General features: G+C 45.1%; 3 protein-coding genes across 4 annotated transcripts in view; all 3 read right to left on the reverse strand.

Annotated features, from left to right (window-relative positions):
* LOC144482794 (uncharacterized) overlaps positions 1–22,109 on the reverse strand; it is a 442,920-nt gene that overhangs the window by 32,524 nt on the left and 388,287 nt on the right. The window lies entirely within an intron of this gene.
* LOC144482728 (uncharacterized) overlaps positions 1–22,109 on the reverse strand; it is a 59,101-nt gene that overhangs the window by 18,288 nt on the left and 18,704 nt on the right. The window lies entirely within an intron of this gene.
* On the reverse strand, positions 10,878–14,131 carry LOC144482797 (uncharacterized). Of its 2 annotated transcripts, none has more exons than XM_078201663.1 (2): positions 13,913–14,131; positions 10,878–11,915 (listed from the first exon to the last, which is right to left on the reverse strand). In XM_078201663.1, exon 2 carries the CDS (start codon positions 11,812–11,814, stop codon positions 11,230–11,232), a length of 585 nt encoding a protein of 194 aa, XP_078057789.1. In that variant the 5' UTR covers positions 11,815–11,915; positions 13,913–14,131; the 3' UTR covers positions 10,878–11,229. The 2 variants fall into 2 exon arrangements, with proteins under 2 accessions (XP_078057789.1, XP_078057788.1); XM_078201662.1 differs by having other exon boundaries at positions 10,878–12,033.

A 22,109-nucleotide genomic window follows, 5' to 3' on the forward strand; every position in this document is an offset into this window, starting at 1 on the left:
GCAAGGCCTTTGACAAGGTCCCTCATGGGAGGTTAGTTAGGAAGGTTCAGACGCTAGGTATACATGGGGCGGTAGTAAATTGGATTAGACACTGGCTCAATGGAAGAAGCCAGAGAGTGGTTGTGGAGAATTGCTTCTCTGAGTGGAGGCCTGTGCCGCAGGGATCGGTGTTGGGTCCATTGTTGTTTGTCATCTACATCAATGATCTGGATGATAATGTGGTAAATTGGATCAGCAAGTTTGCTGATGATACAAAGATTGGAGGTGTAGTGGACAGTGAGGAAGATTTTCAAAGCTTGCAGAGGGATTTGGACCAACTAGAAAAATGGGCTGAAAAATGGCAAATGGAATTTAACGCAGACAAGTGTGAGATATTGCACTTTGGAAGGACACAGGTTTAAGGTGCTGGGGGGTAGGTACAGAGGAGATGTCAGGGGTAAGTTTTTCACTCAGAGGGTGGTGGGTGAGTGGAATCGGCTGACGTCGGTGGTGGTGGAGGCAAACTCGTTGGGGTCTTTTAAGAGACTTCTGGATGAGTACATGGGATTTAATGGGATTGAGGGCTATAGATAGGCCTAGAGGTAGGGATATGATCAGCGCAACTTGTGGGCCGAAGGGCCTGTTTGTGCTGTGGCTTTCTATGTTCTATGTAAATGGTAGGACTCTGAAGAGTGCAGTTGAACAGAGGGATCTGGGAATACAGGTACAGAATTCCCTAAAAGTGACGTCACAGGTGGACAGGGTAGTAAAGAGTGCCTTTGGTACATTGGCCTTTATAAATCGGAGTATCGAGTATAAAAGTTGGAGTGTTATGGTAAGGTTATATAAGGCATTGGTGAGGCCGAATTTGGAGTATTGTGTACAGTTTTGGTCACCCAGTTCCAGGAAGGATGTAAATAAGGTTGAAAGAGTGCAGAGAAGGTTCACAAGGATGTTGCCGGGACTTGAGAAGCTGAGTTACAGAGAGAGATTGAATCGGTTGGGACTTTATTCCCTGGAGCGTAGAAGATTGAGGGGAGATTTGATAGAGGTGTATAAGATTTTGATGGGTATAGATAGAGTGAATGCAAGCAGGCTTTTTCCGCTGAGGCTGGGGGAGAAAAAAACCAGAGGGCATGGGCGAAGGGTGAAAGGAGAAAAGTTTAAAGGGAATATTAGGGGGGGCTTCTTCACGCAGAGAGTGGTGGGAGTGTGGAATGAGCTGCCGGATAAAGTGGTAAATGCGGGGTCACTTTTAACATTTAAGAAAAACTTGGACGGGTTCATGGATGAGAGGGGTGTGGAGGGATATGGTCCAAGTGCAGGTCAGTGGGACTAGGCAAAAAATGGTTCGGCACAGACAAGAAGGGCCACAAGGCCTGTTTCTGAGCTGTAATTTTTTTGGTTCTATGGTTCTAGGTCTGACAGCATCTGTAGAGAGAGAATGGGGCCAACGTTCTGAGTCTGGAAGACCCATTGTCGACAAGTGTCATCCAGACTCAAAACATTGGCTCTATTCTCTCTCCACAGACACTGTCAGACCTGCTGAGTTTCTCCAGCATTTTCTGTTTTTGTTCCAACTGATTCACTAATGTCCTTCACGAAAAGAAACTTGTCATCCAGGCTGGGTCTACACAAGACTCTGGGCACTGTGGGAGGAGACAGAGAGAAGTCGGAGAGGTCAGGGGTGAAGGAGAGGGATTTTATACATCAACAACTCAATGAGAACTTTGACAGAATCTCCCAAACCCTCAACCTCCATCATTAAGAAGGACTAAGATAGCAGGTAGACGTGAACACCATCACCTCCAAGTTCCCCTCCAGCTCACACACCATCCTGACTTGTCTGACGTCCAGGACTAAGAGAATTTTTTTCCATATCAATACTGGGAATTCTGAACCCATTGTCTTCAGTCCCCACTGCAAACTCCACTCCCTCACCAGCAACTCTATCCCTCTTCCTGGGAACTGTCTGAGGCTGAACCAGGCTGTTCACAATCCTGGTGAAATATTTCACCCCAAGATGAGGTTCCAGCCACATATCATATGGGCGGCACGGTAGCACAGTGGTTAGCACTGCTGCTTCACAGCTCCAGGGTCCCGGGTTCGATTCCCGGCTCGGGTCACTGTCTGTGTGGAGTTTGCACATTCTCCTCGTGTCTGCGTGGGTTTCCTCCGGGTGCTCCGGTTTCCTCCCACAGTCCAAAGATGTGCGGGTTAGGTTGATTGGCCAGGTTAAAAATTGCCCCTTAGAGTCCTGAGATGCATAGGTTAGAGGGATTAGTGGGTAAATATGTGGGGGTAGGGCCTGGGTGGGATTGTGGTCGGTGCAGACTCGATGGGCCGAATGACCTCCATCTGCACTGTAGTGATTCTATGATTCTATGATATCCACATCATCATCAAGACCGCCTCCTTCCACCTCAGTGACATCGCCCGACTCCGCCCCAGTCTCAGCTCATCTGGCACCCTTATCCATTCTGTTGTGACGTCACACTCACTCTCCATTGTAACGTCACACTCACTCTCCATTGTGACGCGAAACTGTCATGAATTCTTTTGAGACGTTCGGACTTCACTCCCTGCCGGCTTCCACACTCAGCCTCAATGGCGGCAGTCAGCCCAGGCCCAACACGACAAGTTGCGGCTCCATTTGGCACAAACGGGGGGAACCGGGAAGTTCATTTCCGGGGTTTGCCTTTGAACGTTTAGGAAGGTCTCCACCCACCCGCCATGTTCATCGCTCCCCGCGCGCCGCCCTCTACCTGGTATTGATCTTGGTTCCGACTTAAAACCGTCCGTCCATCGCCATTACCCGCACTGCGCATGCTTCAGGTCCCGCCCCTCATTCATCCTGATTGGTTGGAGGACCAGCCGCTCCCGCTCGGTCCTCCAGCCCCGCCCCCTCTTCCTATTGGTCCGGAGCTGCCGTCAATCAGTGCCCGGGCATTGTGATGTGGAGCATGCGCAGTGTCATTGCTGTCCTTGGCGCTTGTTTGTCCCGGAGAAGCGGAGTCAGCGTCAGGCGGTGGCTGCGAGGATTTGGAAACACTTTGTGGATCCGCAAACCCTTCAGAATCATTGTCAGCTCCCTGGTTTGCAGCTGCGGGGCTTCTCCCTCCCTCCCTCCCTCCCGGGAACAGGCCCAGGTTAACGGCCCCATCCTGGCTCAGCCACTGGAGGATGGTTCACATCAGAGGATGGGGGAGGGGGACAATAAATAAGAGGTTACACTTTGGCCTCAAATCAATGAGGACTCTGATCTCTGGGAAGGAAGGAAACCCTGGGAGGTGGGCGGGGAGGATTCACAAACACCCGCTGGAGGCCCCAACACCCCCAATAAGACCCATTGGTTTTATTGTCAGTCTGCAGACAGGAGCTAGAGAACTGAACCCATGATGTGGAGATGCCGGCGTTGGACTGGGGTAAACACAGTAAGAGTTTTAACAACACCAGGTTAAAGTCCAACAGGTTTATTTGGTAGCAAATGCCATTAGCTTTCGGAGCGCTGCTCCTTCATCAGATGGAGTGGATATCTGTACCCAGACAGAGGAGAGGAGGGAGAAAACTGGGAGTGTAGGAAAGAAATGGTGGAGCTGGTGAGATGGGTTTGGATTTCAGCCCAGGGAGGAGGGAGAGTGTGTGGGACGGGGATTTATAGATTTGGGGGAACAAAAGAGGAAAAAATGTTCCAGAAAAACTAGAATTATCTTTTCAGAACTTCTAATCCAGACTTAGTTATAATTTTCCTAAATTTCTTTTGCAGGGTGTTAGAAGGGGAGAATTTGCAGATAAAAAGTACAAAAGCAAACATCACATCAAGATTTAACAGAATCACCCGATTCGTCAGGATTTGAATATCATCAACCGTACACTGTGGAAGGAGGAGAATGTCTGTTCTGTCTGTGGGAAAAGATTTCAAACATCACTGTGACTGGAAAAGCACCGAGACACACACACCCGAATGAGAGTGTTCCAGTGAACTGACTGTGGAAAGAGCTTCAACCAGTTACACAGCCTGATAAAACATCACACCATCCACAGCGAGGAGAAACTGTACATGTGTTCTGTGTGTGGATGAAGCTTCAACTGATCGTGCAACCTGGAGAGACACAAGGACACCAGCACCATGGAGAAACCATGGAAATGTGGGGACTGTGGGAAGGGATTTAATTATCCATCCCGGCTGGAATATCATCGATGCACTCACACTGGAGCCAACATCACACACAGGCCACTGAAATGTGGGGACTGTGGTAAAGTGATCAGATCCCCATCAGATCTGGAAACTCATCGACGTGGTCACAGTGGGGAGAGACCATTCACCTGCTTCAAGTGTGGGAAAGGATTTGCTCGGACATCCACCCTGCTGAGACACCAGCGAGTTCACACTGGGGTGAGGCCGTTCATCTGCTCCCAATGTGGCATGGGATTCACTCAGTTATCTCACCTCACTGTACATCAGCAAGTTCACACTGGGGAGAGACCATTTAGCTGCTCTGTGTGTGGGAAGGGATTCACCAGTTTAACTAATCTCACTTCTCATCAGCTTGTTCACACTGATAAGAGACTTTTTAAATGTTCGGACTGTGGTAAGAGCTTCAAAAGTACAAGGAATCTACAGAGACACCAATACATTCACTGTAGTCAGAGCCCATTCTCCTGTTCTGTGTGCGGTAAGGGATTCACTCGGTCATTCAGTCTCCTGCGACACCAGCGAGTTCACACTGGGGCGAGGCCGTTCTCTTGCACTAAATGTGGAAAGCGATTCAGTCGGTCGTGCAGCTTGCAGAGACATCAACAAATTCACTCTGCGGAGAACCCATTCATCTGTTTCATCTGTGGTAAGGGATTCACTCAGTCAGCTCTCCTCCTGAGACACCAGCGTGTTCACTCTACAGAGAAGCCTTTCATCTGCTCTGAGTGTGAGATAGGATTCATTCAGTCATTCCAACTGCTGAGACACCAGCGAATTCACACTGGAGAGAGGCCATTCATCTGCTCCCAGTGTGGGAAGGGATTTACTCAGTCCTACCACCTACTGAGACACCAGCGAGTTCACGAGTGATTGCAGGGTTGGATTCTGCTATTATTGCTCCTGTTAATCACATCCGGGACTGGACTATGTTCATTCTGACAGGGCTCATTCTTTTCATGATGTTAATAATTCCTGTGACTGCACTGGAGTTAATATTTTCTTATAGTATTAAGTCTAACAGCGTTTTGACTGTGTGTTGGGTAAAAGTTTAAAGTTTCAAAGTTTATTTATTGTTGATTTCCCCAAGATAAGACACAAATTGATGTCCTTGTTGTGATATGAAGTTGAGGAAATATACATACGAACAAGTAACCAGGATGTGAAGCAGCATGTGACTGAAGTGTTACTGGGGAGCACTTTGGGATCAATGGCCATAATTCGATTAGTTTTAATATAGTTTTGGAAAAGGATAGGTCTGGTCCACAAGTTAAAGTTCTAAATTGGGGCTTGGCCAATTTTGATGGTATTGTACAGGAACTTTCACAAGCTGATTGGGGAAGGCTGTTCACAGGTCAAGGAACGTCTGGAATGTGGGATGCTTTCAGAAGCGAGATAGCGAGAGTTCAGGGCCAGCACCTTCCTGTTACTGTAAAGGACAAAGCTGGCAGGAGGAGGAAACACTCAATGACGAGAGATACTGAGATTCTGGTCAATAAAAAGAAGGAAGCATATGTCAGGTTCAGACAGCTGGGGCCAAGTGAATCCCTTGAGGAGTATCGGGAGTGCAGAAGTCCACTTAAAATGGAAATCAGGACGGCAAAAAGGGAACATGAGATAGCTTTGGCAGATAAGGTAAAAGAAAATCCAAAGAGATTCTACAAGTATATTAAGGGCAAAAGAGTAACTAGGGAGAGAATCGGCCCCTTAAAGATCAACAAGGTCATTTATGTGTGAAGCCACAGGAGATGGGTGAGATCCTAATGGAATATTTCTCATCAGTATTTACCCTGGAGAAAGACATGAAAACTTGGGAATTCAGGGATGTAAATAGTGATGTCTTCAATGGCGCCCACATTACAGAAGACAAGGTGCTGGAAGTTTTAAAACACATAAAGGTAGATAAATCTCAAGGACCTGATCAAGCGCATCCCAGGACATTGTGGGAAGCTCGGGAAAACATTGTGGCGCCCCCTAGTGTATATATTTGTATCATCAACAACCACGGGTGAGGTGCCAGAAGACTGGAGAGAGGCAAATGTTACAGCTATTTGAGAAAGGCAGCAGAGAAAAGCCAGGGAACTACAGACCGGTGAACCTAACATCAGTGGTGGGTAAGTTGTTGGTTGGTAGTCTGAGAGACAGGATCTACATGCATTTGGAAAGGCAAAGGCTGATTACAGATTGTCAGCATAGCTTTGTGCATGGGAAATTGTGTCTTAAAAATTTAACAGAGCTTTTTGAAAGGGTGACCAAAAAAAAATAGATGAGGACGGTGCAGTAGATGTTGTCTACATGGACTCCAGCAAGGCCTTCGACAAGGTATCTATGGTAGACTGGCCAGTTAAGGTTAGATCACAATGGATCCATGGAGAACTAGCCAGACTTATAAATGGTCCTACCTTGCACTAAGTTGATCTTTCTCGACACCCTAGCTATGACTAACGCTACATTCTGCACTCTCTCGTTTCCTTCTCTATGAATGGTATACTTTGTACAGCGTGCAAGAAACAATACTTTTCACTGTATATTAATACATGTGATAATAAATCAAATCAAAAATTGAATACAGAATTGGTTTGCTGGAAGGAGACAGAGGGTGGTGGTCGAGGGTTGCTTTTCAAACTGGAATTAGAGCAAGAGATGGATGGTCAGTTCCCCTCTGTCCGGGGCTGGGGGATTCACACTCATTTCCCCAGGGCACTCATTCTCACTGCAACTTTACAGGAGAAAGTCCCCGCTTCAATCCTGCCTGCAAACTTTGTGTTTAAAATTGTTACTGAGGAGGAATTAACAGTGAGTTTAGTTTCATGTTGAACAGGATGAGAGTTACTGTTGTCTCCTTCTTAAAACTCCTTCTTCATCTTTAAACAGATAACGGTAAGTCAGAGAAAACTATCCACAGTGACCCCAAAACTAGATACTGCAAATCCGACCTCAAAACAGTGAATATCTTCCCAAACTCAAAGCAGGTGAACAGCCCCTCCCCAATGTGAACTTGGTATACAGTGAGTTGAAATGATCCCCTGAACCCAGTCTCTCATCAGTGTGAAAACATTGATGAGACATTAGTAATCCACAATTTTGGGGTGGCACGGTGACACAATGGTTAGCACTGCTGCCACATAGTGCCAGGGATCTGGGTTCAATTCTGCCTTCGGGTCAGTGTCTGTGTGGAGTTTGCACATTCTCCCCATGTCTGCATGGGTTTCCTCCGGGTGCTCTGATTTCCTCCCACAGTCCAAAGATGTGCAGGTTTGTTTGATTAGCCATGCTAAATTGGCCCGAGTGTCAGGAGAATTAGTAGGGTAAATATGTGGGGTTTGGGGAATAGGGCCTGGGCGGGATTGTGGTCAGACTCAATGGGCCAAATGGCCTCCTTCTGAATGTAAGGATTCTATAAAACTTTTATAGCAGCTCCCACAGTCTGGGCAAATTTAAGGTCTCTCCTCAGTATGAAACTGGGGTGTTTGCAGGATGGGTGAGTGAATCCCTTCTGTTAGGGTCCTGGACCAGAACCCCTAAATTACATTCGGAAGTCAAGCTAGATCCCATCAATTTTTCTATTTTGGCATAAATGTGAGGATCGGATGCTTCTGACGAGGAGAAATTCCACTGACAAATTAGGGATCTTTCATAGTAAAGCTAACTTTATTTAATATCACAGTTTAAATATAACTCTAACAAATGAATCAGCTTAATCATTAACAGTTGAACAACATTTAAAAATGCAAAGGAACAATCTTAATTTCTAACTTATCACTATTTCAGTTCCAAATAAGCAACATTACTCTTATAGTTGTAAGTGCCACTTTAAATATAGTTAGTAACCATAAATATACTTGAGTGTAGACAGTCTTAAAGCTTTCAGAACGACAACAAGTCTCAGAGCAGCTTGTAGAAACCCTCTATCTTCAAACGATCAGAACTGCAAAAGCTTCTTTCTCCCTGCAAAGACCCACTATCACATGACCTGTCAATCAAATCTAGAAATCCCAGAGGAATGTCTTGTTTAAACAAAAGCCCATCAGCTCTATCAAAGTAACTGATTCCCAGCTTTCACAACCCTTGAGAGACACAGACACACCAGATACCTGCAGAATAAAGCTGGATTTTTAAACATTCCCCCTCAGCAGAAAAACATACACCCACTGCAACACGACCATCACGCTTCCCACACTTGAAGCAGATAAATGGCATCTCCCCAGTTTAAACCCACTGGTGTCGCTAACAAGCTGAGAAGACTGAATGACCCCTTGCCGTACTCAGAGCAGGTAAAGGGCATTTCCCCAGTGTGGTTTCCGGCTCTGACGGTTAATTGAATGTCTCTTTATAGTCTCCACATTTCCATGGTTTCTGCCAAATGTGACTGGTTATCAATGATGCTGATTTCTTCCATGTTCAAAACTTTCTACTTTTCAGGTTATGATAAATTCTGTGGCTACATCCAATCCTGATCTGATGTTTTGTGAGAGTTTCCTGGCCACAAATCCTCTAAGACCGACTATATTAACATTATCTCAGGATTACTACCAGTGCCATGTGCTATTCAGAGTCGAAACAGCAGGATATATTGGGTGAATACCTGGCTGAAAAGATGATGTGAGAGGCAGGGTTTCAGATTCCTGGGACATTGCGACTGGTTCTGGGGAAGGTGGGACCAGTACAAACTGGACAGGGCCAGGACTGATGTCCCTGGGGGGGTTGGGAGTGTACTTGTTGAGTCATTGGGAAGGTTTAAACTAAAATGGCAGGGAGATGGAAACCTATGTAAGGATTCAGAGCAGAGGGTACCAAGAACAAGAGAAAAAGACAGCAAGAAGAATAAGAAAAGTGATAGGCAGAGAATTGAGAGCCAGAATCAGATACGGACACAGTAAAAAATGGTAGGAACTGGACAACAAATGTTAAAAGGACTAGCCTGAAGGTTTTGTACATGAACGCTTGGAGCATTCAAAATAAAATGGATGAATTTGTTGCACAGTTAGATGTAAAGGGGTATAATACAGTTGGGACTACAGAGACATAGCTCCAAGGTGACCAAGGATGGGAACTAAACATTGAGGGCTATTCAGTGTTTAGGAAGGACAGACATAAACAAAAACATGGTGGAGTTGCATTGTTAATTAAGGATGATATGTGGAATATGTATGGGTCAAGTTAAGCCACACCAAGGGGCAAAAAACATTTGTGGGTGTGGTATACAGACTACCAAATTAATGGTAATGTTAGGAAAAGCATTAGACAGGAAATCAGAGATGCATGTGTTAAATAAATATCTGTGATTATAGGTGACTTTAATCTGCATACAGATTGGGTGATCAAATTAATCACATTACAATAGAGGAGGAATTTTTGGAGTGGTCTTCTGGCCCAATACTTTTGAGGAGCTAAGGGAGCATGCCATCTTGAACTGGGTATTGTGCAATGAGAAAGGATTGACAATCTAGTTGTGAGAGAACCCTTGGGGATGAGCGACCATAATATGATAGAATTCTTTGTCAAAGTGGATAATGATGTAGTTGATTCTGACACCAGAGTCCTGAATTTCAGTAAAGGTAACTATAATGGATTGAGGCATGAATTGGCTATGATGGACTGGGAAACATGACTGAAAGGAAGGACAGTGGACAGACAATGTTAAAGTTTATTAGTCACAAGTAAGGCTGACATTAACACTGCAATGAAGTTACTGTGAAATTCCCCTCGTCGCCACAGTCCGGCGCCTGTTCGGGTCAATGCATCTAACAACACGTCTTTCAGAATTTGGGAGGAAACCGGAGCACCCGGAGGAAACCCACGCGGACACGGGGAGAACATGCAAACTCCACAGAGACAGTGACCCAAGCCAGGAATCGAACCCGGCAGCATTGCGAACCACTATGCCACTGTGCCACCCACGGTAGGCATTTAAGGAACAAGTAGGTGAACTTAAAGTTGTTTACTCCTATTTGGCACAAGAGTGGAAAAGGAACTGTAGCCAAACCATTGCTTCCAAGGGAAATTAGAGAGAGCATTAGATTCCAAGAAGAAGCATAAAAATTGGCAAGAAAAAGCAAAAGACCTGAGGATTGGGAGCAGTTTAAAATACAGCAAAGGAGGACCAAGGAATTGATTCAGAAGGAGAAATGAGAATATGAAAGTAAGCTAGTGGGGAACATAAAAACTTGAGTGTAAAAGGTTCTACAGGTACGGAAAGAGAAAAAGGTTGACAAAACGAATGTAGGCCCTTTACAGTCAGAAACAGGAGAATTCATAACGGGGAATAAAGAAGTGGCTGAGGAACTAAATTCGTACTTTGCTTCTGAATTCACAAAAGAATATCCCATGATTCAAAAAGGGAGGAAGCGAGAAAATGGGGAACTATAGACTACTGAGCCTAATGTAGGTAGTAGGGAAGTTGCTAGGGTCAGCATAACCAAAGTCTTATACAGCTGCAACATGTTTTCCCAATTCTTATACTCAGCGTCTCGACCGATTTAAGGCCAGCATGCGATTCGCCCTTTTGACCACTTTGTCCACCTGAGTTGCCACGTTCAGGGTACTGTGGATCTGCACACTTAGATCCCTCTGTGCGCCAACATTTCTAAGGACTCTAGCATTTACTGTATACTTTCCTTCTGCAGTAGACCTTCCAAATTACATCACCTCACGTTTGTCTGTGTTAAATTCCATCTAGTAAGAAGTCTCACAACACCAGGTTAAAGTCCAACAGGTTTATTTGGTAGCAAAAGCCATAAGCTTTCGGAGCACTGCTCCTCAAAGGATTTCAGGAAGGAAGTAGATTTGGCTCTTGGGGCTAAAGGTATCAACGGATATGGATGAGGAGGGGTGGGGGAGAAGAGGCAGGATCAGGACATTGATTTTGATGATCAGCCATGATAATAATGAATGGTGGAGCAGGCTTGAAGGGCCGAATGGCCTATTCCTGATTCTATTTTCTATGCATGTTTCTATGTAACAGAGCTGGGGTTATTTTTCAATTCAGCAGAAATAGACTCAAATGAATGTGGTTCAGTCTGAATATTAAAAACAGCAAAATCCAATCACAATAATTACTTATGAATTCGCTGATGTGTCAGCAGAGTGGACGACTGACTGAATCCCTTCCCACACACACAGCAGATGAATGGCTTCTCCCCAGTGTGAACTCGCTGGTGTCTCAGCAGATTGGCTGAGTGAGTAAATCCCTTCCCACACTGGGAACAGACGAATGGCCTGTCCCCAGTGTGAACTCGCTGGTGTTTTGCTCGGTTGGATGACTCCTTGAATTTCTTCCCACACACAGAGCAGGTGAATGGTCTGGCCTCAGTGTGAATTCGCCGGTGTTTTGCTAGGTTGGCTGACTGACTGAATCTCTTCCCACACTGGGAGCAAGTGAACGGCCTCTCCCCAGTGTGAACTCGCTTGTGTAATGCTAGGTTGAATGACTGATTGAATCCCTTCCCGCACACACAGCAGCTGAATGGTCTCTCCTTAGTGTGAATCCTTTGGTGTATACGCAAGCTGGATGATTGAATGAATCCCCTCCCGCATCGGGAGCAGGTGAATGGCCTCTCCCCAGTGTGACTGCGTCGATGAGTTTCCAGCTGCGATGGGTATTTGAATCCCTTCCCACAGTCCTCACATTTCCATGCCATCTCCTTGTTGTGACTGTAATTATATTCCGAAAGGCTGGATGATTGGTTGAAGTCTTGTCCAGTGTACAGTTTCTCTCCACTGCGAATGGTGCTGTTTTCTTCTATATTCAAAACACAATGATATTCAGGTTACAATAACTTGGCCGACTCCATCAGGTTCCGATATCACGTTTGGTTTTCGTTTCCCCACTGCAAATCCTCCTCTAACACCCTGTCAAACTGATTTAAAACAGAAAAAAGGGAGTGAGAGAGAACCCACAAAAACACAAAGGCAAGTTGTGAAATTGAGCTGAATGAATCTGGTATTTTGTGGGACCGGAGTGAGGAAAAGATAAACATGAAAGCTGCTGAATTGTCATAAAAACCCAACTGAGTCACTAATGTCCTTCAGGGAAGGGTATGTGCCACCTGGTCTGGGTCTACACAAGAATCTGGGCACTGTGTGAGGTGACAGAGAGAAGTGGGAGAGGCAGTGGTGAAGAAGAAGGATTTCAAACATCTACAACTCGATGGGAACTTTTACAGAATCTCCCAAACTCTCAATCTCCATCACCTATAAGGACCAAGGTAGCAGGTAGATGTGAACACCATCACCTCCAAGTTCGCTTCTAACTCACACACCATTCTGGCTTGTCTGACATCCAGTACTAAAAGAACAGAAATTTCTTCCATATAAATACTGGGAAGACTGAACCCATTGAGTTCAGTTCCCACTACAAATTTCACTCTCTCACCAGCAAATCTACCCCTCTTCCTAGCAACTGTCTTGGGGTGAAATATTTCACCCCAAGATGAGCTTCCAGCCACATATCATCATCAAGACTGCCTATTTGTGACATGAAACTCAGGAGAATGAGGATATAGAGGGAGAATGGAACTGACTGAATTGCTCTACAGAGAGTTGCCATGGATTTGAGTTGCCAAATGGATTCCTTCTATGCTGTAATGTTTGCATGACTGTAACACTACATACTCTACCTCTCCTTTCCTTTTCTATGTACAGTATGCTTTGCCTGTATAGCACGCAAAAAACAATACTTTTTATTGTACACTAATCCAAGAATAGAATCCCTACAGTGCAGAAGGAGGCCATTCGGCCACCGAGTCTGTACCAACCACAATCCCACCCAGGCCCTATTTCCACAACCCCACACATTTACCCTGCTAATCCCCCGACACGATGGTCAATTTATTATGGTAAATCAACCTAACCCACACATCTTTGGAACCAAAAGAGAAAATGCTGGAAAATCTCGGCAGGTCTGGCAGCATCTGTAAGGAGAGAAAAGAGCTGACATTTCGAGTCCAGATGACCCTTTGTCAAAGCTAAAAAGCATAGAAAGTGGGAGATATTTATACGCAGGGTGAGGGAATGAAAGCTGAGTCATAGCCACAGAAACTCCTTGGCTTCCCCTTTCCTTGAATATTACCTCTCTCCCACCCATTCTTCCCCCCCCCCCCCCCCCCCGCCCCCCACATCTTCATCTGTCACAGCTTACCCTCTGATTTCAGCTTCTCTGCCATTAGGCCAGTCACACCCTTTATTCTCTCTATGGACTGCCATTAGCAGCCTTTTCTCCTGGTTTCTGTGGCTATGACTCATCTTTCAGTCCCTCACCCTGCAGCATAAATATCTCCCACTTTCTATGCCTTTTAGCTTTGACAAAGGGTCATCTGGACTCGAACCATCAGCTCTTTTCTCTCCTTACAGATGCTGCCAGACCTGCTGAGATTTTCCAGCATTTTCTCTTTTGGTTTCAGATTCCAGCATCTGCAGTAATTTGCTTTTATCCGCACATTTTTGGACAAGGGACAATAATAAATCGAATCAAATAGGTAACATTGACAAAGTGCTATATATTCCAATACAAGAAATAGGGAATCATAAATAACATAGTATATAACATATAACTACATTAAACATATCTCTGTCCCATACTAATTTACTGTTCATTTAAATATTAGCCCTCTCCTGGGAAACTCCCCCTTTAATTGTGAACATTGGGTAAGAGGCTATCCTATTATCTAGATGAATAAATCTGTCAAACTTAGGGAGTTAAAGGTTGTTTATGTCTTTGAGAGAGAAAGAAAAAGATACCTGGGCCTAGTCCTGCTCCTAATTCTGGTGTCCGTCTGTAACCTTTCCAGAGTCTGCAGCCTCCCTGGATTCACTTCCTTTCCCTTCAGTTGCTGCAAGTCCCCAATTTCCCCCAGAATGAGAAAAGAAATGGAAAGGGGGAAACATTGATTTCCTCCCAGGTGTTGGTCCAGAGGAGGAAGTTTCACTCTGAAGCTTGTTGGCCAACTTCCGTGTTGTGACGTCACAATAGAGCCCTGCCTGAAGCAGCCAATAGGAATCAATCTGCTCCATGGTGACGTCCTGATGTTCCAGTGCGCAGGCTCGGACGCTGTCGCCTCTCCCCCCCTCTCCCGGAATAGAGATCCATTGATGCCCCTCCTCCGAGTTCTGGCCAATCGGGAGCCCTGGCAGACCGGAAGGACTTTTGTACTCCAGCCAATCAGTGGGTGGGCTTTGTGACATAGGAGGTTGAGCTTCACACAGACTGAACCTTCTTCCTGTGTCCTACATCTGTGAGTAAAACAGTTTGTTTGTGTTGCAGATAAAGAACAGGCAGGGTGTGAGAGGTGTTCAGGAGGGAAGGGAAGAGTTCAGTGAACAGTGAAGCTGTGAGTGGGAGATGGGGAGGGAGTCTGAGCAGCTGGAAAAAGCAGAACAAAAAGGCTGATTGGGAGAATCTACCAGTGAGAGATCCAGAGGCTGTGACTCCTGGGGCTGCCTGTGGAAATGGGCTGTCGGGAAAGAGTCCAGTCCAACCTCCTGTAAAGGGAAAGGAGCTGAACTTATACCTGGGAAATTCAGAGAGTTGTGGGACTCTGTTACTGGAATTAGAGCCAAATATGTGGAGGGGGGAAATGTTTGATTTTATTTGATTTGATTTATTATTGTCACATGTATTAACATACAGTGAAAAGTATTGTTTCTTGCACGTTATACAGACAAAGCATACCGTTCATAGAGAAGGAAACGAGAGAGTGCAGAATGTAGTGTTACAGTTATAGCTAGGGTATAGAGAAAGATCAACTTCATGCAAGGTAGGTCCATTCAAAAGTCTGACAGCAGCAGGGACAAAGCTGTTCTTGTGTCGGTTGGTACGCGACCTCAGACTTTTGTATCTTTTTCCCTATGGAAGAAGGTGGAAGAGAGAATGTCCGGGATGCGTGGGGTCCTTAATTATGCTGGCTGCTTTGCCAAGGCAGCGAGCAGTGTAATCAGAGTCAATGGATGGGAGGCTGGTTTGTGATGCTTGTAAATATTTGTAAACATTTGTAAATCTTTGTGATTTTGTGGAACCTGTTGTTATTGTCTGAACTATTTAAAGTCAAATTTATCCTGTCTGCTCAAGTACCATTGTCTGTGAATGCATGCTTCATTTATGTTGATTTTAGTTTGATTATTGCAGTAAAAGTCTGAAATGAATGAAACCTTATTCTTTGGTTTATTCCATTGGGATTGTCTGGGAAATTGTTTATTTGAAGATTATCAGTCTCTATGGAGATCATAACAGAGGTATTTCTAGTTTTGTTATTGTACATGTTAGATGTATTATTTTTGGTGCTGCAGTAAAGTACATTTATTTTTTATTTCTATTCTTGGAATATAGTAATATAGTTGTGTTTTCTATTTCCAGTCAGTGAGACATTGCAGCACAAAAAGAGTCCATTTGGCAACTCGAGTCCATGTCAACTCTCCATAGAACAATCCAGTGGGTCCCATTCCCCCTCTGTATCACTGTCCTACAGGTTTATTTCTTTTGAATGACCAACATCATTTGAAATCATGGGTTCTCTCTGCTTCCACCATCCACATGTGGGGTGAATTCCAGTTTATGACCACTTGAAGTCCAAACAAACTTTCTACACATATTCCCGACCTCTCTCTAATAACGTAATATAGCACTTTTACACAAATTATAGTCCAGTTCTATATGAATATAAGGGATATATTGGTGAACAGCTTGCCTGAAGATTTTCAGGTCTTTGTGCCCTGGAGTGTGAACCAGCAGCTTCAGCAGAATCGGGAGGGTGAAGATTCGGTGCAGAATGTGTGGGACAGAAATTTACAACTTTTCAGGAATAAAAGAATAGAAAATAGTTTAAATGAATCGAGAATTGTCCATTCTGAATTTATTTTCTATGTGCATGGTGTTGACTTTTGAAAACTTCTTTCACAGGGATATTAGAAGGGGAGGATTTGCAGGACAGAAATATCAAAACAAAACATTACGTTCAGATCTGACAGTCACTCGATTAATCACAACGTGAATATCATTGGCCTTTGACTCGAGAAGAATTGTTTATTGTTTGGTTTTTTTTCTGTGGAAAAAGATTGAACATTAGTGTGACTGGAAAAGCACTGAGAAGTACAAACCTGAGTGTGTGTTCAGGTTACACAGCCTGAAAAGCATTGCCCCATTTACATTGAGAGGGAGTGTACATCTGTTCTCGGTGAGGACGAGGCTTCAACTGATTGTCAAACCTGGAGGGACAGAAGGCCTCCCGCATCAGGGAGAAACAGTGGAAATGTGGGGACTGTGGAAAAAGATTCAAAGCACCGTGTGAGCTGGAGATTCATCGACGCAGTCACACTGGGGAGAAGCCATTCACCTGCCCTGATTGTGGGAAAGGGTTCTCTCAGTTATCCAACCTGGTGACACATCAGAAAATTCACACTGGGGAGAGGCCATTCACCTGCTCTGAATGTGGGAAGGGTTTCACTGATTCATCCCGTCTTCTGACACACGGACGCATTCACACGGGGGAGAGGCCTTTCACCTGCATTGAGTGTGGGAAGAGGTTCGGGGATTCATCCAGCCTCCGGAGACACCAGCGAATACACACTGGGCAGAGGCCGTACACCTGCTCTGACTGTGGGAAGGGATTCACTCGGTCATCTCACCTGCTGATACATCAGCGAGTCCACACCGGGGAGAGGCCGTTCACCTGCACCGTGTGTGGGAAAGGATTCAGTGCATCATTTACCCTACAGAACCACCAGGCAGTTCACACTGGGGAGAGGTCATTCACCTGCTCCGTGTGTGGGAAGGGATTCACTCAGTTATCAACCTTGCTGCGACATCAAGCAGTTCACACTGGAGTGAGGCCATTCCCCTGCTCTGTGTGTGGGAAGGGATTTACTCGGTCCACCAGTCTGCTGACACACCAGCGAATTCACTCTGGAGAGAGACCGTTCAGTTGCACTGAGTGTGGGAAGGGATTCACTGATTCCTCCAGCCTCTGGAAACACCGGCGAGTTCACACCGGGGAGAGGCCATTCACCTGCTGTGTGTGTGGGAAAGGATTCACTGAGTCATCCAGTCTGCGGACACACCGTCGAGTTCACACTGGGGAGAAGCCTTTCACCTGCTCTGAATGTGGGAAGGGATTTGCTGATCCTTCCAGCCTGCGGAAACACAAGCAAGTTCACACGGAGGAGAGAGGCTGTTCACCTGCTCGGAGTGTAGGAAAGGATTCACTGAGTCATCCAACCTGCTGAGACATTATGGCAGTCACACCGATTAGAGACCTTTTAAATACTCTGACTGTGGGTGTTAATTGTATAATTTGGGGTTAAATATATACAAGCAGTGGACATTGATTGGATGTTTACATGAGCACATAGAGACACTTACTGACAGAGCATGGAATGTTATTAGGAGTTATATACCTGTAATGTTTCACTCTGTGAATAAATCTATACCAAGTAAAGATTGGAACCAGTTTCCTCCTCCACCATAAGGCGGTCAGGATTATAACGTGGTAACAGAGAATGCTTAAAAATACCTGACGTTTCCAATCTGAATGTTTGAGAAGGAATAATGAAAGCTTTGATAAAAATCAGAAGGGGAAAGATGCAAATTATATTAAAACTACACAGACAATTTGTTCACACTCCTTGCCAAAGATTAAAAGTCCTGCTTCAAGATGCAGGAGCAGTTGATGAAGAGTATCTGAGACTCATACAAGAGACCAGTGCAAAGTGTACAATGTATAAAAATTATTGGAGGATGCCATCATATCCCAACAGTGAACCTTCCCTTGGCACTTGGGGCTGGAGCTGTGGCACCAGCTCAGTTTCTGAATGATGAGTTTTGAGACGTGTGTGAAAACATGAACATTCTGGTCAGGAACACGGCAGCTGAAATTCGTTTCAGTGATGGACTCTGTGAAAGGAATCACTCGGTGATCGCTGAAATGCTGCAGAAAATCTTAGCTGATCAGCCAAACTGCAAGTTGGTAACTGCACTGGCCTGGACAATTCATGTAAAGAGTTCACTTCAGATGGTTTGAGAGTATAATCCCTGTTAATTGGTCTGTGGGAAAAATTCCAAATGACCCTCTGTGCTGGGGATAGTCCTCCTGATTTAGAAGGGATGACAATTAGTACAATTTTTATTCATTTATTATCTGATTGTTTCACTGGTGCTCAAGCTAAGAAATTATTGTAGATCCTCGATGAGGGGTGTCTTATAATGTAATACTTTGTACAAATAAAGACCATATTGTGTGTGTTATAATTCGGGTCGAGAACATTAACGTTCAGTGAGAAATCCAAACACCCATCACAAGATTCCAGGTTTTTAAACAAAATCAAACTTTACTGAATATAAAAGGAATATTAAAAACCAGCTCGATGAATTATATTTTGTAAAGATTTATTCTGTAAACTCAGTTCTGACTCAAAACATGAACTCTGTTTTCACTCTCTACAGATGCTGCCAGACCTGCTGAGATTTTGCAGCATTTTTCAGTTTTTTGTACTTTTTAAACCCTTACTCCTGGACAAGAATGCCCTTATACTTAATATCTTGAATGTACATTCACTTCTGTTCCTGGGACAATCCCAAAGGTATGTCAAAGCTCCCAGCATTCACTTTAATTCTCCTCAGTATTCCAGCTATTCTCCAGGCTCCAAGATTTCATGAGGATCCTTCTATTAGCTTTCGGCAAAACAACTCTCCAACTTTCCTTTGAGATTTCAAAATTGACTCAAAACATGGACTCCTCAATCCAAGCATGGGCTTCACTGCCTTCTTGCTGAGGGATTTAAACATTGGAAACACCCATGGTTCCTAATGACCTCCTCGGCTCCTGTTCCCACAGCTGGTTCACAGCTCCCGCAGCTGGTTCACAGCTCCCAGTCCCACAGCTGGTTCACAGCTCCCGGTCCCACAGCTGGTTCACAGCTCCCGGTCCCACAGCTGGTTCACAGCTCCCGGTCCCACAGCTGGTTCACAGCTCCCGGTCCCACAGCTGGTTAACAGCTCCCGCTCCCACAGCTGGTTCACAGCTCCCGGTCCCACAGCTGGTTCACAGCTCCCGGTCCCACAGCTGGTTCAGAGCTCCCGGTCCCACAGCTGGTTCACAGCCCCCGCTCCCACAGCTGGTTCACAGCTCCCGGTCCCACAGCTCCCAAGCTAACTGCAGATTGCCTGCTTTCTGTGAAAAACACCCAGAATTCCAACCAAGACCACCCTGAATCACTTATCCTTACGGTAACAGACCAGTAGGGATGTCCAAAAGATGTTTAAATTAATTAACTTTTAGTTTCAGAACCAAACCTTTTTTCTTGAGGTCTGCGTGAAAAATTCCCCTCTCTAACAAAGACAGGAAAAAAATTGTCAGACCCAATGTCTCCAGCTAAAAGAGCCCAGCTGCCGTGTTATCCTTCTCGCTTTGACTTCTCAAACCAACATGGGCCACACCTTGTGACTGCAAATTCCCTTCGGGTGTTTTTATCAGATTCTCAACCCAGGTTTTCCAGTTGTTACATTTTTTATAAAAATCCAAAATTAATATTTCTGAAACACATGACTTATTAAACTAGATCTTCACAACATATTCCCTGGAAGAAATGGAAATGTATCACTCTATAATATCCCATTTAGAATATTACAATATACAACATGCTGTATATCTTAACAACAGCCATGATCTAATCGAATTGTGGAGCAGGCTCGAAGGGCCAAATGGCCAACTCCTGTTCCTAAGTCCAATGTTTTCCTGTGTTTAACTATCTTATAACCTGCAATAGACGTAATAATCCCTCCATTGTCCACTTCACATTCACAAGTCCAGCTTGGTAACAGCACACTGCTGGGTTCCATGTCCAGGAATCTCAGTCCACTGAAGATGGAAATTACTGTTTGGAGTGTTTTCTGAAAGTTTTCTTCTTTCAATAATTATCGTACTTTTTAATAATTATAGTTTCTTCTGCAAGAGGACAGTCCTCATTGCTGTTCAGTTGTGGATTTCCAATTCTGAAAACAGTCTGTTCAGAGTTCACATTTTGAACTTCACTTTCTTCCATATTTGTAGCTCCTCCATTGTTTAAATCCAGAGAGAATATTCCAGTCAATTCCACATTGAAATGTCTTCTTCTTGCTCTGTTGTAGCTGCAGCTTCATTTTTAACTCCACTTCCCAGACTCAAACATTCTGGATTCTCTTTTGGAGAGAGCAAGTTCAAAATGGCTTCTTTTTGTGCCAACAACTCCTTCCTTCATTGGACAAAATCTTATTTAGCCATTTTAAGAATGTTGTTAAAATGCTTTTTATGTTAAGCAAAAAGGTCTGATATTCTTGTTTGGAGCATTTTGGATCTTGGGTTTCAGAAATCGGGGAATTGAGAACAAAAGCAGGGAAGTTATTCTGATAGTTTCTAAAGCTCTGGTGAGGCCACAACAGAATACTGAGCCCAGTTCTGGTCACCACACTTTAGGAAGGATGTGAGGGTCCTTGAGAGAGTCGAGAGGAGATTTACCACAATGGTTCCAGAGATGAGGAAGGTGACGCGAATGTGGAACTTGCTACCAGTGAGTGGTTGAGGTGAACAGCATGAATACATTGAAGAGGAAGATAGATACATACATGAGGGAGAAAGGAATAGAAGGATATGCTGATGGGGGGAGATGAAGAGGGGTGGGTGGAGGCTCATGTGGAGCATAAATACTGACACAGACCAATTGAGCCGACTGGCCTGGCCCTGTGCTGTAGACTCAATGGAACAGAGACAATTGTATTTATTTTAGATCTACCTCGTGTTTGTGGATCATCTCAGTAAAACGTGCACTCCCAAATTCAAAGAGCATCGACCCACTGGCAGCAAAGCCGTGAGGTCGGTCAGTCCAGCAGAAAGAAACCCTCCGACCCTCTCACTTCAGCAACTGTCAGAATGAACAAGGTTTAGTCCTGGGTGTGATTAACAGCAGCAATAACAACAGAATCCAACTCCTGTCATCACTTGTGAATTCGCTGGTGTCTCAGCAAGTGGGACGACCGTTTAAATCTATTCCCACACTCGGAGCAGCTGAACGACCTCTCCCCAGTGTGAACTCGCTGGTGTGTGAGCAGATTGGAGATCTGAGTGAATCCCTTCCCACAGTCAGAGCAAGTGAATGGCCTCTCCCCAGTGTGAACTCGCTGGTGTGCCAACAGGGTGGATGAATGACTGAAACCCTTCCCGCACACAGAGCAGGTGAAGGGTGTCTCCCCAGTGTGAACTCACTGGTGTGTTAGCAGTTGGGATGATGTTCTAAATCTCTTCACGCAGTAAGAGCAGCTGAACGGTCTGTCCTCAGTGTGAATGCGCTGGTGGCCCATCAGAGTCTGAGAGCTTTTGAAGCTACGCCCACAGTCTGAGCATTTAAACGGTCTCTCATTCGTGTGAGTGACACGGTGTGTCTGCAGGGTGGATGAATGACTGAATCTCTTCCCACACACACAGCAAGGGAATGGCCTCTCTCCAGAGTGAACTCGCTGGTGCCTCCACAGGGTGGAACGATCACTGAATCCTTTCCCACAGTCTGAGCAGGTGAAAGGTCTCTCCCCGGTGTGAACTCGCTGATGTGTCAGCAGGCTGGATAACTGAGTGAATCCTTTCCCACACACGGAGCAGGTGAACGGCCTCTCCCCAGAGTGAACTCGCTGGTGTCTCAGCAGGGTGGTTGATATACTGAATCCCTTCCCACACACAGAGCAGGTGAACGGCCTCTCCCCAGAATGAACTCGTCGATGTGTGTCCAGTGCAGATGGGCACTGGAATCCCTTCCCACAGTCCCCACACTTCCATGGTTTCTCCATGGTGCCAGTGTCCTTTTGATAATCAGCCGATTCCACATCCAAGTACAGAACACATGTACAGTTTCTCCTCGCTGTGAATGGGGTGATGTTTTTCAGGCTGTGTTACTGGTTAAAGCTCTTTCCACAGTCAGTTCA

This window comes from Mustelus asterias, unplaced genomic scaffold (genome assembly GCF_964213995.1).
Source record: "Mustelus asterias unplaced genomic scaffold, sMusAst1.hap1.1 HAP1_SCAFFOLD_42, whole genome shotgun sequence".
NCBI classification, from domain to species: domain Eukaryota; kingdom Metazoa; phylum Chordata; class Chondrichthyes; order Carcharhiniformes; family Triakidae; genus Mustelus; species Mustelus asterias.

Excerpts from the sequence above, each read along its gene's own strand:
- LOC144482797 (XM_078201663.1), bottom strand. The coding sequence starts at position 11,814 with ATGGCATGGAAATGTGAGGACTGTGGGAAGGGATTCAAATACCCATCG.